We start from the raw sequence: 20,129 nt of genomic DNA, 5'->3' as shown, positions 1-20,129 counted from the left end.
CATCAAAAAAGAATTATTCAGGGCTTCCCCGGTGGCACAGTGGTTGGGAGTCCGCCTGCCGATGCAGGGGACACGGGTTCGTGCCCCAGTCCGGGAAGATCTCACATGCCACGGAGCGGCTGGGCCCGTGAGCCATGGCCGCTGAGTCTGCGCGTCCGGAGCCTGTGCTCCGCAACGGGAGAAGCCACAGCAGTGAGAGGCCCGCGTACCGCAAAAGAAAAAAAAAGAACTATTCAGGTCTGTATTCTGGATGCCTAGTGGAAACCTGAGCAGCAAGAATGTTCTCCCCTGGAAGCCCCACTTACCCCCTGTTCGTCCAGTTTCATGAGTTGCTCTGTGACTTTGGGGGTGTTGAAGGCCAACCGCAGGCACTGGACGTTGAGCTCGGGAATCACGTGCTCCAGCACTTCCTTCAGGGGCAGTCCCCGGGCCGTCGAGTGCTTTGCCGTTGAGGGTATGGCATCCTCCAGCACTGACCCTCTCAGTGTCATGAGCTGAAAGAGAGACATGTGCTCCGGTGAGATGAGCAAATATATAAAATGCACTGAAAGCCCAGTCTGAGGTCCCCCTTAGGGAGCTGGAAATGACATTTGATTGGTTGAGCCAGTGAGGGAGAAAGGATGAGGGAAGTGATGTAAGATACTTTATATATGAAAAATGAGACCAACACTTTCAAGAAGACCCAGGTAAGTCCAACGGAACTCATAATCAAGCCTTGCGAGGACATTTCCTTAAATACCAAATAGAGTGCATATTTCCCTAGAGAGCTCAGAAAGATCAAGGTCTCCATATAGCTATACAATGCCACTCACCAGGAAATTAAGAAGGAGCTAGCCCTGAGAATATCTGAAGACTAAATGCTGAGAATTTAGATGTCACACCTTTTTGAATTATAAAAGTAAGGGTGGGGGGAGAGGAAGTTTTAAATTTCATAACGTACTGTTGACTAGCTTAACCTATTCCCATCCCCAAATGCTGCTACAACAGGACAGTGATTATAGGTAGTAGAGCGGCACCATCAACAGCATTTAAAATGACTTTTGCTTTACACTTATGTCTTGCGATCCCTTCCATTATTATGAAATAAAAACATGAGCAAAGAATTTTCCTTAAGTAATGATGATCTGTCGAAGTAAACTAGTCTTAATTTTCAGACATTTCCACGTGGCAAAGTTGTCAGTATAATTTAAACACTGTACGGTGACCTAAAGAAAAAACCCATTAAGTCGAACGAATTTCTGTTAAGTGTGTAGGTTACAAGGCACTGTACTGCAACAGGAGCAAACGTTGAGGGCTGGGTGTGGCATGCAAGAGGGTGAGAGGTAAGAAATACCCATTCAGGAGGAAATATCTACTAAGAAAAATTTAACAAGGTCAGGTTCTACAAGAGTCCAAAGGCAGAAAAGGGATCACCGTGGCTCAGGGCATAAGGAAAGGCCCTCATGGAAACGGGTGGCACTGAAAAGGGGCCTTGAAATCTAGGAAAAATTATACAAAAAGACAATGTCAGAGAGCAAAGGTGTGGAGATGAGAAAGATCGGGGTGTGAGTGGGAAAGAGCGACTGCTGTAGCTTAGCTGGATCTAAGCGAGCCCAAAGGGGCAGTGAGTGGTGAAGCTACAGGCAGGCCGGAGCCCGAGCCAAATGTACCCTGACGGGCCCGAATGTACCCTGACGGGCGTGCACCTCATCCGGCTCCAATCGGCCATATCAGAACTTGTTTGCATAGGGATGATGATGTAAGAAAATTCAGGTGGCAAATAAGATGAACTGCCGGAGGAAGCAACTACAGGTAGAGAAAACAGAAACAAGCTGTAAACAGTCTTCAAGTAACAGGCAGAGGGTGTGACAGAGGATTAGCAGGGAAAATGGAAACCAAAGGAAGAATCACCAGGGAAGTAAAATCTATAACTGTGCCAACTGATGGAGAAGAGAGATGGGGGTAGGAAAAGCCAAGGTTACCAACCTCTGACTCTCAAGACAAGAAAAAGGTGCTTGGGGTATCTGCAGTCTGTTCATTTGATTAGTATCTTTTCTTTCATTTATAAATAGTTTGCTTTCAAATGACAGCTGTGTAAAAAATATCTTTTTCCTGTGACTTAATATCTAATTTGACAGAAATAATTTTTGTTTCGTTTTTTAAATCACGGAAACGGCTGAGCAACTCGCGTGCTCCTGGCGACAGGAGGCTGCAAAGGCTGGACGTATTTCCAACTGAGAACCCCAGACGAGGAATGCTAATCATTGCTAATCCTGCACCACAGGAAGACAGCAACCCACCTCAAGAAAGCCAGAGCAGGGCCTCCCTGGTGGCACAGTGGTTGAGAGTCCGCCTGCCGATGCAGGGGACACGGGTTCGTGCCCCGGTCCGGGAAGATCCCACATGCCGCGGAGCGGCTGGGCCCCTGAGCCATGGCCGCTGGGCCTGCGCGTCCGGAGCCTGTGCTCCGCAACGGGAGAGGCCACAACAGTGAGAGGCCCGCGTACCGCAAAAAAAAAAAAAGAAAGCCAAAGCAGAATACCAAAAAGGAATGATTCCTTTTTATACCTGAATCACTAGTGTTACTGATATTTTTGTTAATGACTTCCAGAAACAGGAAGAGAATCCTCCTAAATCCCTGTGCACCCATGCTTAAAAGCACTCACACCACGGATTTTGTTCATAAACAAACGTCATGCTTCCAAATACATGTAAATTCCTTTTTTGTTTCTTTGTTGTGCAAAGCCTATTTCTACTGAAAGAGATTTGTTTGTATTTCTGTTCTCTTGATGCCATTTACTGAAGCAACAGCAGTGTCACTGTGGTGACTGTTTTCTTTTTTCTCAATGGATTTATTAACAGGAGAAATCAATAGCGTGAGAAGCCCCTACAAAGGCATAAGAATTAACTCTTACTTTATTATATACTCAGTGAACTGCCTTCAATGGGAAAGAGTGAACTGCCCATCCTACAATGTGCAGCTCTGGAGCAGAACCAACATCTAGAGATATTTCTATCAAAGGACTTTCATTAGTTTATTTCTATGAAAACTCTCATAAAGATACTGTAACCGAGCAGGACCCTATGGGAGCCTTCCCGGGACAGGCCTTCCCCCATATCCTCTGCTTTAGCTCCTCTCTGAAGCACCTAGATTTGATGCAAATTTCCCGAGTTGTTTTGCAGATGTGACAACCCCCCACCAAATGGAAGAACAACTTGACTACCCTGAGTAGTTTTTCTCAGGCCTCCTGGAGCCTAAGGACTCATAATGTTAACCCCTGTGACACCACCTTGCTGCCTCACCATCAGCCAATCAGAGAATTGTGCACAAGCTGATCACCTACCCTGCGACCCACCCCCACTCCTGGCCTTTAAAAATGCTTTGCCGAAACCATTCAAGGAGCTCGAGGCTTTGTCTCCTTGCATGGGCTTAAGGTAAACCTCTCTCTGCTCCAAACTCTGACGTTTCAGTTTGTTTGTCCTCACTGTGCGTTGGACACACGAATTTGTGTTAACAATATTACAATTAAACCACACTTAAGGATTATTTCTATCGGAATGAAAAAACTTACACAAAGGCTAGTGGTGATTCATTAAATAAACATTAGAGAGGAAGGAAGGAAGGAAGGGGTAGGGCTGTTTTAGGCATTAGGAATGTAGTCACGAATAACTCAGAATCCTCATGTTCCCTGAGCTTATATCTGAGTGGGAGAGTCACAAAATGAACCAAGTGGGCTTCCCTGGTGGCGCAGTGGTTGAGAGTCTGCCTGCCAATGTAGGGGACGCGGGTTCGTGCCCCCGGTCCGGGAAGATCCCACATGCCGCGGAGCGGCTGGGCCCGTGAGCCATGGTCGCTGAGCCTGCGCGTCTGGAGCCTGTGCTCCGCAACGGGAGAGGCCACAACGGTGAGAGGCCCGCGTACCGCAAAAAAGAAAAGAAAAGAAAAGAAAAGAACCAAGTAAGTAAGTACGTTGCATGAGATAGTGGTTAAGTGTTCATGTAAAAAAGAAAGCCTGGAATTGGACATGAAATGAGATATGAGGGAGTAGAAATTTTAGATCCAGTGGCCAAGGAAGGCCCCTGTAACTTAAGAGTATAAGGCCAGAAGGAAAAGAGAGAGCTGCGGCCACGAGGATGCCTGGAGAGAACACTGAAGACAGAGGAATAGGGACTATCGGAGCCCTGAGACAGAGGTGTCCTGAGATTGCCCAGAGGGAAGGAGGCCAGTGTGGCTGGAAAAGACTAAGTGAGGGGGAGTTTTCGGAGATGAGGTCAAGGTCGGAAGCAGATGCGTCTGGACTCCTAGGCTAGCAAGGAGAATGACTTTTAACTGGAAGACGGGAAACCATGAAAGGATTTTGAATTGAGGAATGACAAGACATGGATTACATTTCTAAAGGACTCCTGCTGGGCTTGAAAGGATGCAGGGCTTAAGGGCACAAGCAGGAAGAATGGTTCTTGGAGAAAGATGATAGTGGCTTGGCCCAGGCAAAGGCAGTGGGATTGGAGAAGCGGTAGAATTCTGGATACATTTTGAAGACAATTGAAGACAAAGTCAACCAGTTTTGTGGACACACCCGATGTGGGGAGCAGGAGGAAGAAGAGAGGAGTCAAAAGTGGCCTCAAGGTCTCTGGCTTGAGCAATTGTAACAACGGGGTTGTCACTGGTTAAACATTAATTTGAACATGAAAACTGGTGGTAATGGGTTTCTGAACCATGAACGACATTTGACTTGGATGTTTCAATCAAAGGGTAAGGAAGTGGCCCCATGGACCGTCAAATGGGTTGGACGGAAAAGGAAAAGGACTGAACTACAGGACTAGAGAATCCTTAGGTGTGGTTTAATTGTAACTGCAGGAGGGAGGTACAGGTCGAGCACTTGAGGCTGAGGCAGGGAGAAGCAGAGGGACCACATTCACCTAGGATAGGAGTTGACCTGGAGAGAAGGGGTGACCAGCCGTGGTGTGCTTGCAAGGCAAGCTGGAAGGGACAATCGTGGACACCAGAGACAGGATCTGAGAACGAAAGTACCGATTTAGAAAGCTTCAACGTCCGGCATGAAGAATGATAGGATAGTGGCAAGAAGAGAAATTGGAATGGATAAAAAAACATAGGAAAGGAACAGTATGATGAGGACTTAAATCAGAGTGGCCTTAGGGAGGGGGAAAGGTAAGGACAGGAAGGACAAAAACAGGTGGGAGGAGCTAAGTGTGGCTCTCAGAAATCCGGTGGCATCTGAGGAGCGACTACCGACACCCAACTTGAAAAACACAGTGTGTTCTCTGTGCTTTTCACGTGCAACAAAAGTACTGACCCTGCTTAACGATCGGCTTTGGCACAGAGAAAAAGGACCCTACAGCATGTGAGTTCTTCGTTTCTCTCGGGCCACTCGACACAACACATTAGATATTAAAGCCGTGCCTTTAAAAATCCTATTTTTAATTTCCCCAGAGTTCAAGCTGAGGAACAATTACTAAGTGAAGCCAACCCCTGCAACCTGCTTTGTATTCAATGGGGGAAATGAAGCCAAATGCCCTATTTAAACTAGTTTCAAAACCATTATTTTCTAGATACCTCAAGGGAGCATTAGGCATTAATGCATAACAACAATCCTAAAGTGATCTGGTTCAAAGAGGCAATAAATTGATAGCTGGCACAACTAAACATATGTTTAGAAAGAAAACAAAGGAAAAAAACCTCATAGTCCCAAACTTCACGAGTTTTTTTTTTTAAAATGCTTTGTTGGCTATTTTATGTTTCCTTTTCTTTTTTTGACCTGAATTTCATTTTAAAATAAAAACTCACATATTATGTGTACTTAGGTCCCTAAAGAGCTCCAAGAACCTGTCTTACCCACAATTAGACAGCCTCTGGTTCAAACAGCCCGCATTTCAGGCCTCCGAGAATAGGTCCAAGATGGCAAAGTGAAAATGCAAGAAGAAAAGAGTTTTCTTGGGTCAAGAAATGTCCTAAGCAATAGTTTGGAAAAGTGAGTTAAGTCTTGGCTGACCCTCTCTGCCTCCTCAAGCTGGCTCGATGCCTTCCGGCTGCCCAAGCAGGATATGTAATATCCAGTTTGGGATTCTGAGGACTCCAATTTCCTTGGGTCACACTTAATGGACATATCTTTCTGTGAATCAAAACTCCCATTCATTTATTGCATCTATGCAGAGCTAGATGGGAAGAAAGGGTCCAGATCTAACCATTATGTCCAGCCCTATCACCACCGGAATGAATGAAAGGGGTCTTTGTTTATTCTAAAGACATTTGTAACCATGAGCTATTAAATTTAATTGCTTTGCTACTGCTACTACTCTATTTTTTCCTCAATTAAATTAAGCCTCAAGTCTTTCTCATGTGCGACTTACCTCACTAGTTCTAAAAATTATTCGGTAGTTGTATGGAGATCCATTTTCTTTCGTTTCTTCAGGTTTTTCCCTTCGAATGCTCACAGCCACCGGACCAAGATTCTCATCTGCCCCAAAATAGTTCCAGTGTTCTTAGGTACAATGAGACAAAACAAAATTAGAATATTTATAGAATGCTTAAAAATGTTATATGCTGCCTGCTATGTAGATCACTCAGAAATTATACCAATAAAATGTAAACGCATTTAACAAAATCAGCATTCTTCAATGAGTTATAAAAGTAAAGACTTAGCTATGCAGGTTTAGTCTCAGAGGAGGTAAGACAACAGAGGTGGCCTGTTCAGGTGTTTACTACTCAGCAACTTACTGCTCTGCTATTTTTTTAAAAAGAAATTTGTGTTTTCTCCTTATAAACAGGATATATTGTGTCAGGGCTTCTTAGCTTTCATATAAACAACAACAAACTCCCCCCAAACCTATTGAGAACAGAGTTTGCATACGGAGGGATTTCCTGCAGGTTAAAAAAGATTCCCTGGACTGGAGAGGGGTCTGTGAGTTACTGGGCAGCTTTCCTCCCATGTTGCCCAAGTAAGATGGAGTCTTAGCTCAGAGGTAAGAGCTTCAAAGTGCTCCTGGGAGGCAGAAGCTCAGACCCAGGGCTCTGGGCCTCACCAATGGTTCCCACACAGTAAGCACAAAAGGCATTCCACAGAGCCACTGAACCTGGAGGGAAGTGAGGGCTGGGATAACGGGTCTCTCCTAGGCAACCAGTGTGGCCGTGTGACTAATGACGACTCAGGGGCCTCTCTCCTCAATGTCTGGCATTGCTCCAGACTCCAAACCTTGGCACAACCTTGGGGTTTGGGGGAAAGTGTCCAAATGACTGGTGTTGACTTTACCTTCCTCCTGACAAGAAGGAAGGTCACGATCAAAATTAAATTAATTTACAGAAAACGTAAAAAGTGATATTTACTCTACACCTAAATATCTACTTCTTAAAAAAAATCATTGATACAGACATGATACGTTTACAGATGAGAAAGCGAATAAAACAAATATATGAAAAGCCAGAACAGATAACTTACTTTTCGAACCTCCGAAACACTTACTTTACATTGTCCTATTTCATTTACATGTGACATGGTTAAATGACTGAGTTGTGACATGGTAGGTTATTCTCATACAAAATGCATCAATATTTGAAAATACATGTTATTCTCATACAAAACATGTATTTGAAAATCCATGAGAATAATAAGAAACAACAGCATAAAATATCTAATCATGTAATTTTAAAATTTAGGTAATAACGTATGAAAATGCTTTGCAAGTACTAAAGAACAATTATAAAAGATGTACTCATTAATATCACGGGCTCTCTAAGAATATTCTCATAATCCATGGAAATTCAAAATAAGGGAAACACAATGGGAATACAAGCAACAAACATCTCATATATGGACAGCTGAGAAACAACCCAATAAACATCACAAAATTCATGTACAAACACTTATGTACGCCCTCAAAGCATAGCACGTGAGAATCACACTCAGAGGTTATTTACTCTTACTTTGCACATAATTTTAATAAGTGTGGTTGTCTGATCTTCAAGCCCACAGCTTGATTTCAGAGGTGTGATAATTCCAGGTGTTGACAAAGTCCAGGGTGTAGGGCTGATAGAGACTTTCATGCAGACAGCAATGGGACAGAACAACTGACAACAAGGAAGAAAACAGAAAGGGAAGAGACAGAAATAGTATAAAAACGCGGACAAGAACTGAAAGAGAAACAAGACAGCAGTCTGGGGCCATTCACCGAAGGAGCGAAGCGCTTAACAAACTTCAGTAACGTCAGAGCATATTTTAACCCGGCAGCAGAGAACACCAGTGAATGTGTCAAAGATGAGCGTCTCATTCATTATATCCTGTTCCTTGCACTTCATGGACTCTACTGAAACCTGACTCTCCAGAAACTCCTCAAACACCCCCCACCACAAACCTCAGGAAGGGCAGGTGAGACTGCTATTCTCTGCTGCTGGAGAAATTCACCAAGACGGGGGTCGCTCTCAATTAGTGCCAATAACCTCAATCCATCCTCAAGCTGTCCCTGGTCTGCTCTTGCTCTCCTTCTCCAGAGAAGAGGTCTCAAATATTCTCTGTTCTCCCTCAAACTCCCCCCATTTACCTTCTCTCAATCTTAGCAGATAATGCTGTCTACATCACAGAGAAGATAAAGAGCCATTTCAGAAGCAACTGTCCTCACTTTCCACCATCACACACACTTACCTGGGTCCAGACTTTTGCTTCCTTTCCTTTACAATCTAAAAGCCAATCTCCCCCGAGATTCTGGTCTCCACTCATTCCACCTTCCCAGGGACACTGATGCCTGGTCACCCGCCCTGTATCTTCAACTTCCCCTCTCTGCCTGCTCATTCCCATCATCATTCAATCAGGCTCGAGTTTCCTTCATCTTTAACCATAACACTTACCCTCAATTCCTTATCCACCTTCAGGTTACCTCCTTTTTCTTTCCTTCCACTGGAAACTTCTTGAAAGAGATGCCTAATTCTTCACTTTAGGATTCCTATCATCTGACGCCACTGCACAGTCACCAATGTCAGCCTTAAAGTTAAAACAAATGGAAACTTTTGGCCCTCATCCTGCTCAAATTCGCCACAACAACTCGCCAATGGCACAGTTGGCCATTTCATTTGTTTTCTAGAAACACTCATCCTGGCTTCTCAGACACCACCCTCTCCTGATTTTCCTTCCACCACTCTGGCTCTTCTTACTCAGTTTCCCTTCCTCTTCCCATCTGGAATCTTCCATCCACTCTCAGAACTTCCACTGCCATCTCAATGCTGATGACTCTCAAGAGTCCACCTGCCCGCTCTAGATGTCTGTGAGCCCTGGATCTTTACATCTACCTAACGGAACTCACTGTTTGTTTGTCCCATGGCATCAGGAAAAGTGAACCCATCACCTTCCATACAAACCTATACAGCTCTCCCTGCAACCCCAATTTCAGCAACTGCTACCACATTCCTCTAGTTGCTCATGCCAGACCCAATGTCATGCCTCGTGAATTCTAGTTCCTAAATAGTTCTCAAATCCACCCCCTTTTCCTCCGTCTCACTGCCACTGATTTACCCTCATCATCATTTGCCTGGATGTTTGTGAGTCTTCTGATTGATTGGCTTTTCCTGATTGGCTTCTAAGATGCAAACTTGACCATCACTATTAAGTTTAAAACCCTCCTCTGGTTTCCCACCTGTCCTTGGATACTTCTCGTGGCTTCCCAAAGGCTCTCACAGCCTGTCATCAGCCTATCACTCCAGTTTCAACTTGGACATTTCCATCATCCTTCTGAACTCTGAGAACCAATCATACTGAACTTCTCAACTCACTGTGCCCCTTCTCACCTGAGACACCCTACCTAGAACATTCTTCCCACAACTCCTCTTTATTTGACTAAGTCCTCTCATCCTTCAGGTCGCATCTGAAATATTATTTAGACATCCTCTCAAACAGTGATTGAACACTGGAGCAAAATGAAAGTGTGTACTTTGTATAGTAACAATAATACTTTAAGAATTCATGGGCTTCCCTGGTGGCGCAGTGGTTAAGAATCCACCTGCCAATGCAGGGGACAGGGGTTCGAGCCCTGGTCTGGGAAGATCCCACATGCCGCGGAGCAACTAATCCCGTGAGCCACAATTACTGAGCCCGCGTGCCACAACTACTGAGCCTGAGCTCTAGAGCCCACGAGCCACAACTACTGAGCCGGTGTGCCTACAGCCCGTGCTCCACAACAAGAGAAGCCACCACAATGAGAAGCCCGCACACAGCAATGAAGAGTAGCCCCTGCTCGCCGTAACTAGAGAAAGCCTGCACACAGCAATGAAGACCCAACGCAGCCAAAAATAAATAAATAAATTAATTAATTTAAAAAAAAGAATTCATAAAAATACAGATTAGGGAAACCAAATATTTAATATATTTCAACTACAAAAATTTAGAAATGTTACAACAGAAAAATGTAAATTTATAAAAATACAAATATTAAACACAATCATTTGAGTATAAATTGGCAGATAAAATAATAGTGTTATTTTAAAAAGAAACTAAATCCTACATAAAAATGAAGAATATTGATTTAAAAATGAAAAAAAAATTAAAGATCATTTAAACTTTTTTGTGTGTGTCGTCCTCAACACCTGGCTATATTTTTGTGTGATTTTTTTCCCAGCTACTGAAGAAGTACATTTCTGAGTTGGGGGAATGCTGATAAGATCATTATAAACTAACTTCTAACACCTTCTTCAGACTCTATGTTCATACAAACCCATCTCTGATTTGATAACTCCAGGAAGATCTTTTAAAAACTTATTTGTGTGTTTGTGCAGAAACATCAATCTTTTTTTACTGAAAAAGAGCTCTAGCTATTATTTCCAAGAAAGCATTTCCATTTGATCTTTATTTCAGTTTCGTCAGTAGAGATGGAGATTCTGGTCTGGCTTCCTGTGTTAAATTCCCTAATATCATGTTCAGACTCTACTTGTTCAAAAAGTCTTTCAACTTGAGTAAGAATTATTCTTACAATAAAAGCCTTGCTTTTTGGTCCACCATCCATTTTTCTGCTTCTGAGGATTACAGAAGTATAGACAAAAATCCTTTCTACACGAACACAACTTTTTCAGTTCAAAATCCGAATGCAATGTATAATTCGCCAATAGAGGAGTCTGGTTCAGCAAATTACCTTAAATAGAATTTTTGAGTCTTTAAACTTTGATCTCAAGACACATGACTTTTTTTTTTTTTTTAAACTTAAAACCCAGCCTTTTAGGGATATCCTGTGTCCAGTCCTTCTGGCCACTCTTGCCGCTGCCTGTCCTTCAAGTTCACTGGACTGCGGTACTTTCCTCTTGGGACCACAGGCTTAGGGCAGCACTTCTGTACTTGCTCCCCTCTGCAGCATGTTTTATTTCTTCCTACCAGCCATATACCTCCGCCTTTTGCTGGCGGTGCTATCCATCAACTGCAGAGAGCTCTTCCAGCCATACCCACAATCCGCTTTGTCTTTTTGGGGGTGGCGGGACAGAAGGGAGAGAAGGGGTACAAGGACAGGGGAGATGCAGATGATAAGTGTTAAAGAAAGGCCAGGAAGCCTTTGATGATGAAAGTCAGAGGGAGGAAAGGGAAAGGAAAGAGGAGTTGGAGACTCAAGCAGGGTGGTTAAATCTGCTGATGGATGAACTGAAATACAGGGATTACACCACCAAAAATAATGATATTTTTGTGCCAGCCTACTGGAATGCCAAAAACCAGTATTGCAATCACCCCATTAGAATGATATAATGCAGCAAAGTGAGGAACTCTGCCAAGCACTCTAATACGCACATCAACCATGAAAATACAGGCTTTGCCTTCTTTTTCACAGATGTGGCAAATATGATTTAGACAGAATAAGTCACTTCCCAGCCACAACTAGTAAACAGCAACACCAGAACTCAAACATATTATTTTAAGTACCAATTCCAAAGCTCATTTTCTTAGCCATTACATCTAACATTATCTTCCCAAACGTTTCTAAAACTGTATTGTGAATAAAAACTAGTTAAATAAAATGTGATGCCTAAAGGGATTAACTAGCCAGATGACACATAAAGCTTTACTCCTTGATGTGCTATATTGCCAAGGGGTCACTGTGGGGTTTTTTCTGTTTGTTTGTTTTTTAATAAATTTATTTATTTATTTTGGCTGCATTGGGTCTTCATTGCTGCACGCAGGCTTTCTCTAGTTGCGGCGAGCGGGGGCTACTCTTCGTTGAGGTGCACAGGCTTCTCATTGCAGTGGCTTCTCTTGTTGTGGAGCACGGGCTCTAGGCACATGGGCTTCAGTAGTTGTGGCTCGTGGGCTCTAGAGTGCAGGCTCAGTAGTTGTGGCGCACGGGCTTAGCTGCTCCACAGCAGTGTAATGTGGGATCTCCCCGGACCAGGGCTCGAACCCGTGTCCCCTGCATTGGCAGGTGGATTCTTAACCACTGCGCCACCAGGGAAGCCCTTGTCACCGGGTTTAAAGGGACCAATATTCATGTTTTATCCTTACATGCCTGATTCTCCGCTGCCTTCATTTCTCATTTTTAGCACCTAAACAAATTTTCAGCCTGAAGTTTTCTTATTAGTTCTAGTTCTTGAGTTTTAACAAGGATGGTACGAAGAGCACCAATGCCTAGTTCTGCTATCACTAGAACATTCCACACAAATAGCCATATTTCTGGCTGACATAGTCACAATAATAAATAATAAAATTTTCACATTTTTACAGAGGGGACATAGTAAATAGTTCAAAGCCCCAAGTAATTAGATCAAGTACAGTCACATCACCCAGTTTCAAGCTGCGGATAAGCATGTGAGCAAAAAGGCAAAAAAAAGTTAAAAGCCTGGCATTTTAATTGTAAGGAAAGGAAAATAAAATCACAAAAAAGCGGCAACAGCATATTCTGCTTTAAAAATGAAAACACAGGTTTGCCAAAGTGGAGGTAATAAGGATCCAACTGTTTAAATGGCTCTTTCCGAGGACTTCCCTGGTGGCAGGGGTTACAAATCTGCCTGCCAATGCAGGGGACATGGGTTCGAGCCCTGGTCCAGGAAGATCTCACATGCTGCGGAGCAAGTAAGCCCGTGTTTCACAACTACTGAGCCTGCGCGCCACAGCTACTGGGCCCGCGTGCCACAACTACTGAAGCCTGCGCGCCTAGAGCCCGTGCTCCGCAACAAGAGAAGCCATCGCAATGAGAAGCCCGTACACTGCAACGAAGAGTAGCCCCCGCTGGCCACAACTAGAGAAAGCCCGCGTGCAGCAACAAAGACCCAAGGCAGCCAAAAATAAATTAAATTTTAAAAGTTTTTAAAAATTTAAATGAATGAATGAATGAATGGCTCTTTCCAAGAAGAGCACTACTCAGAGGTTCTGTCTCTGGTCCCCAAACGGCTCATCCTAATTATAAGGGTGGAGGTTCCATGAGAACTAAACAGCCTAGGACTTCACATCATAATCAAAAGCAGGTCAGAGTAATGGATGGGGACATTTACACAGGACTGGCCACAGGCCAGAATTCTGTCCCAAAGCACTCCACTAAGCTTATAATTATGGTTGCATAAGAGTAATTGCCACATTTACAAAGTGCACAGTACTCTGAAGTTCCAATTCATCCTTCCATAGGTAACTCTTAAAGGGTAAGTTGGTCTGTTTGCCAAAATTACATGAAGTTGTTAGGCTTAAAGTCTCACGTGACTAAGCAGCCCCCAGTAGCCCCCTAACTTGCCAATAAAAAGTAGACTAAGACCGACATTAATAAATTGCATACAAATGGTTAAAGAAAAACAGTACAAAGAAAGTGCTAATTGAAACAAAGGGAAAATAAAAAGTATCAGTGTTAAAACAGGAGATTTTTAATTGGCCATTGTCTATGACAAATAGCCAATAATTGTATTTTAAAAAATTCAATCTCATGAGTGATCGAAGAAATGAAAATGTTTGGGACCTATAATAAATGGTCTAAAATAAAAACTGTAAATATTTAAAGTAGTCAAGAAAATATTAAACACTATACAGTCTTAAAATGTCAATTGGACCTTCCTGGTTTAAGCTTTCTTAAGAAAAATTTGGCAATAAAATTCAAGGTTCTTATAAAGTTCACACTAGGGCTCTACCTTACGTAAATAATTGGACATGTGGAAAAAAAGTTACATAACAAGATCATTTATGTAAGGTCAAGGTTTTTAAACTTGTCTATGGATAGAAATTAGGGGGTCCATGAACTTGAATGAAAAAAATTATACCTTTATTTTCACTAACTTCTAAATGAAACGTAGCATTTCTGTTAGTTGTAAATGAGCCAGCCAACTACAGTACTATTAGCTGTACATGTGACTTTGATGCCAATAGAAATCATACATTTTCATATCACATTACAGTTGCTGCAGACATATCAAAATATCAGTTATGCTCATCACAACTTTGAAATTATGGTAGTTATCAGATCTGATGCTAGATCTTTTTGTTAATGCGATAAGAAGCATCTATATAGTATGTCACAAAATTTTTAACACTCTTGCAATTGTATTTTAATATGCTTGGTTTGCTTTGTACGTTTATTTTATGCACTTAAAAACATTATTCTAAGGAGAGTCCATAGATTTCACCAAACTGCCAAAGGGGTCAATGGGGGAAAAACAAACAAACAAACAATCAAAAGACACTTAGGAAGATCTAATGTAAGAATGATTTATAATAAGAAACTGGAACGCCTGAATATAGAACAGCTGGAAAACTTTAAATAAATGATGGCATAGCCAATTATGGAACCATGAAAAAAGTACATAAAACTATATTTAATGATCCTTATTTTACTTAAGAAATGAATATGTATTAAAAAAAAGATGAGAAATAAAATCAGTAGTAATCACATGATTAATTGGCTATAGTTGCTAATTTTTCTGTAATGAATATATGTGACTTTTACAATAGGAAGATTTTTATAAGTATAAAAAATGTATTTGGTTTGCAAATGGTCAAAGAGTATATAAAGCATAGTTTACAAGGTTGCATATTAATGTAACTCTTTAAGTTTAATGTTAGTTACAAAAGCCAGCTCAGGAAAAAAAAAAAAAATTAACATCCAAATGAAAGAAATTATAATGAAACACCTGTCTCTAACTCAATGTCTTTATATTTAAAAAAATCTTCTGTATCTCCTTACTAGGGATATTGCAGCAAGATGTCTGTGTAAAATGCTTCTGAAGGGTTTGAAAGGAAGTCTCTCAGAAACAGTCAGAAATTCAGTCGAGGCCAAAGTCACTGCCACTCATGAGGGTGAAGCCCATGCAATGTGTCTCAAAAACTCGGCACAGCCCACACACTTGTGTCGATAGGGGTTGCTGAGGTTGCTTCTGCTGATGCTTCTACATCACTGAATGCTTCTACTTGACTCGAAGGCAGTTAGGGAGGTCTCTCCTCTTGCTGCCCTGAAGTTCAGATGCATGACCTCCCCGTACACAGCAGGGAACTCCAAGAGAAGAGAAGCAAAGCAAGTGGTACAATAAAGCAAGTATGTTTTGAGCACCTAATTTTGGTGGCTCACTGGTGTCTGAAGTTAATAATGAGGTGTGCATTTGAAAAATAGGTGGCAGGATTTATTGTATGTTAACTTGTACTGAAATAACAGATCTAAAGGGCCCTTATGTCCTCGAAACTGCAAAACAAAGAGCATAGAAATTCTTTGGGTATAGGAATTAGTAAGCATGGCATTCGCCTTGAGGCACGTTGACACACAAAGTTGAGGAAGCGTTCCCATTTTCATGTGGATGGTTCACGTCAGCTGCTGTTATCGACTGTACCTGAAGGTTTTTGTTTTTTACGTTTTATCTTGACTGCTTTTGGACTTACAGAGAAGTTGCAAATATAGTACAAAGCATTTCAATACATATATCCTTAACCCAGTCTTCCCCAATGTTAACCTCTTATGTAACTACATATAGTACAGTCGTCATTAATCAGAATCAGTAAATTAACATTTACTAAAGATCTTACTCAAATTTCACTAGTTTTTCCACTATGTCCTTTTTCGCTCTGAAATCTCATTCATTATCCCATGTTGTACTTAATTGTTATTATTTCTCCTTAGTCTCCTGCAGTCTGTTACAGTTCCTCAGTCTGTAACAGTCTTTCATGACCGTGACACCTCTGAACAGTATTTATCACTCAATTTGGGTTTGTCCGGTGGTTTCACATGATTGGACTAACGTATGCATTTTGCGCAAGAGAACCACAGAAATGATGTAACCTCAGTGCATCATTTCATGGAGTTCATGAAAGAAACCTGATTCATTCCATTAACGTGGCACGTGACAGGTTTCTTCCCTGAAAAGTTACTATTTTTCTCCTCGTGGTTTACAAGTATCTTTGGGGAGATACTTTGAGATTATGTAAATCCTGCTTCTTCTCCTGTTTCTCCTCAAACTGTCATCCACTGACTTTAGCATCCATCATTTGTGTCTAAGAAGGTTTACAACAGTAAAAATCAGTCTCCATAATTGTGTTTTGGGTCTATGGGGATCGACTGGTGGTCGTGGTTAATTTCCACAAAACCACCATGACCACACACAGACTTATCTGTGGTCTCATTTCCTGAAAAGAGAGGAAAAGGAACTGTAACATACCATTTGGTGTCCAGAGTATAACACAAGGTCATGTACACAGTGGGCCCTCCCTGCCTCTACCTGATGCTATATATAAATATAAGATACACTGGCTCCTCAACGCAATAAATTTTATAATTTACATCAGGACCAAACATTTGTTCAGTTGTGAAACGTTTGCTGAGCCTGCCTAACCTGTGGTCCTTGCCTTCAAGGAATGCTTAGACTGGTTATGAACCAGGGCACCATAGAAAAGCCCTGGGCAGAGACCAGGGCATAGGGTGACTTGGAACAGTGGTGGGAAAGCACTTGCATCTTTGAGAAGGAGCAGGTTATTCAGAATCCCAGGAGACACAGGGAGAACAACCCACTCTGATGCACGGGCGGGAGGAAAGGCAGGAGGGGAGCGCAATAAAGCCCTCCCGACTCCGGCGCCCATGTGGGTTTCTATCTGCACCGGGTTCACTACCCTCTCAGTCTACACACTCCCCCCTGTTAGGGGGTCTCACTACTTTTCCAGTGCTAGCCCTCACTTCCCCCATGTAATGTGAGGCCAGCTAGGGAAAGAGACCCACAGCGCTGCAGGGGAAGCTTGCCACCTATACCAATTCTCCTTGGCCTTTGTTCATAAACGTGGCAAAGATTACTGGACAACTAAGGAAAACCGACAGCATGAAAGACAAACAGAAAATACAACTCAGAAGATACAGATCACTTAAGGGAAAGAAACTAGAAAAAAAATTATTTGCTTTTGTTCTGCCTCTGAGCACTGTAGCTGGCATGGAGTAGATGCTTAATAAACATTATGTCATGAACAAATAAATAAATGTATGAATGTGCAGTTGTTAATTCTTAAAACTACTTAAAAATATGAAGGGCACTCATTAATAGTAAATTGGATAATAAATTTTTGAGTAAGAAAAGATTCAGAAACGTATAAAAACTGCTATATATAAATAGGTAAACAAGAAGTACCTACTGTAGAGCACAGGGAACTATGCTCAATATCTTGTAATAACATATAATGGAAAAGAATCTGAAAAAGTATCAATCTTTCTATATGTATGTATAACTGAATCATTTTGCTGTACACCTGAAACTAACACAACATTGTAAATTAACTGTACTTTAACTAAAAAAAAAAAGAAAAGATAGAGAAGATTACAAATCAAACTATTAGAATTAGGAGAGGGATTACTTTCTCCAACTCTGCATTATTAATTTTCACAGGAAGCATGTATATACTTTTGTTTGATTTGTTTACTGTCTGCTTCCCTCCACCAGAATGTAAGCTCATGAAGGTGCTCTATTTTTTTTAGATTTTTCTTTTCTTTTTTTTTCACCTTTATTGGAGTATAATTGCTTTACAATGGTGTGTTAGTTTCTGCTTTATAACAAAGTGAATCCGTTATACATATACATATGTTCCCATATCTCTTCCCTCTTGCGTCTCCCTCCCTCCCACCCTCCCTATCCCACCCCTCCAGGCAGTCACAAAGCAAGGTGCTTCGTTTTACTTCTCACTCCAAGTGTCCAAAATCGTGCCGAGCATGATGAAGGCGCTCATGCACCTGTGGCAGCCACAGAGGCGCAACACTTAACATCTCTCCTTCCAGAAAGGGCTCACAACCCATTCAGCCACAAGAAATGCAATTAGCTGAAAGTCTCTGGCTGTAGCATCTCTGGATCTTCCACAGTTTTCCAGCCCAGCCACACTCTTCTTGGGCAGCCCCAGGACTGAGCATGCCAGGGGTGAGGGGGCCTGGCTGTTACTGCCCAACAAATGACTTCTCTAATGCTCTTTTTCGTTCCATGGCATTGGCTGAGACTTTGCCAGATGTGCACGGTGGGCTGAGGCTGCCCCTGCCCACTTTTGCTTCTTTTCCCTTTTACTTTCATGGTGTCAGACCTGCATTGTGGACTGAAGGCCTTCCCTGCTAACTTCTGCTTCCTCTGCCCTCTTCTTTCACAGGTGTTACCCCCAGGTCCCTAACAAACCACTTGCACGCCTATACTGTTTCAACACCTGCTTCTCAGAGGACTGACCGATAATGTATTTGTTACATGATTAAATCATAAATGCAATCATGTAAAATGTAAACTGCTATGTGATTAGACTGTATTTGGCAAAGACAAGAAGTTGCATTTTGAGTAGGACGGACTAGAGATGGAGAGACTAAGGCAATGGCCAAGAATTGCGGCAAGAGGTAACGCCGGCTTGAAGTGACAGAACTGGGATTGGGAAACAGAGAACAGAAGTTAGCAGCAATTCGAAGGCAGACTCAAGAGGCCTTCCCAACTGACTGGAGGTTGAGAACAATGAAGAGAGGCAACAAAGAGGCTTTGGTGTTTCAAATCCAAGTGACTGATAATAATGGTGGCATTTACAGCATGAGGGCAAGGATGTGGGATGGGACGCTTGTTCAGGGAGAAAAATGAAGTCAAAAAATTTGTGTCCCAGGGTTCGAGTTGCCAACTAGATAACCAACCAGGTGGAAGCAGGTAATGGAGAGTGAGAAACGTAGCTAGAACTGAAGACATAGCCTGGGAGCAGAGGTCTTTTATTTGGATATAAATGTATACTAATTACCTTTTCTAAAAAGAATTTTTTGAGGTCATTCATTATAAAGGAAATATGTAAGTTGTGCTAATGAAACAGAAATTGGAAAATAAAAGACAAAAGTGGAAACAAATGTGTTATTAATGAAGGTTATAAAACTGGAGCATCAAATTTGCTTCTGGAAGTTGAGGTAAAACAGGAGATACAGTAAAAATAAATAAATAAATAAAATAAGCAAACAAATAAAACACACCTGTCATTAGAAAGGCAGGCATTTGGTAGCTACCAGAAAACAATTCCTGGCATCAGATTCTAAAGTAAATATCTCACGTGGAACTTCCTAAAGGGCTGAAGGATGACAAAATGGCCAATGTCTCCATCATCAGTTTTATTGCAAAAGCACATTCTGTTTCTATATGATTGGATCTTTACAAGATGACTTTGAGTAAAGTCAAGTGTTTGAGCAAATGTGGCCTTGGACCGGTCTAGCTTGATTTTAAAAACAAAACAGAGAGGAGCAGTTGAGGCACATGCCCTTTTAACCAGCTTTCACAAACCTCTGCACGGAGATGGCTCAGGTAATACGAAATCCCAAACGCCTCACACATCAGAGTCCAGATGATCAGTGATGGGACTCGAGAGATCACGGCCAAGAAAGGAGAGGATGCTTGTTTTCCAAAGAGCAGACATGCAAACCTTCCTACTGAATGGCCTTCTTGCTACCAGAAACCCTGAACAGGTGAAGAGACAACAGCAAAACACTCCTAGGTGAGTTTCTCAAGAAGTTATTTAGTGCCCCAGATCTCTGTGAAAAGGGTTAAATAACTAGAGAGCTACCTTTGAACAAATTAAATACAGTTGATATGCTCTCAAGAAAAAATAAAAGACAAGGGCATTAAGACAATAAGTTATTATACATGTATAAAATCTTTCCCTATTAGTTTTGGCAGAAATAAACTGTTCAGTTCAAGAGCAGAACATGGCTCAGGAGAGCAGACGTGCTGACTCTGGAGTTTACCA

General features: G+C 42.0%; 1 protein-coding gene across 31 annotated transcripts in view; it reads right to left on the bottom strand.

Moving 5' to 3' along the window:
- Nucleotides 1–20,129, bottom strand: part of SIPA1L1 (signal induced proliferation associated 1 like 1) — a 501,244-nt gene that overhangs the window by 118,257 nt on the left and 362,858 nt on the right. For all 31 annotated transcript variants that reach the window (XM_030831557.2, XM_060294975.1, XM_060294973.1 and 28 more), the window contains 2 exons: nt 6,349–6,479; nt 306–494 (listed from right to left, as the gene is read on the bottom strand). In XM_030831557.2, the coding sequence (XP_030687417.1) occupies nt 306–494; nt 6,349–6,479 (320 nt within the window). The remainder of the gene's footprint in view (nt 1–305; nt 495–6,348; nt 6,480–20,129) is intronic.

This window comes from Globicephala melas, chromosome 2 (genome assembly GCF_963455315.2).
Source record: "Globicephala melas chromosome 2, mGloMel1.2, whole genome shotgun sequence".
Lineage (NCBI taxonomy): Eukaryota > Metazoa > Chordata > Mammalia > Artiodactyla > Delphinidae > Globicephala > Globicephala melas.
The sequence above is the reverse complement of the archived record's forward strand: the minus strand, read 5'-3'. Positions and strand labels throughout refer to the sequence as shown.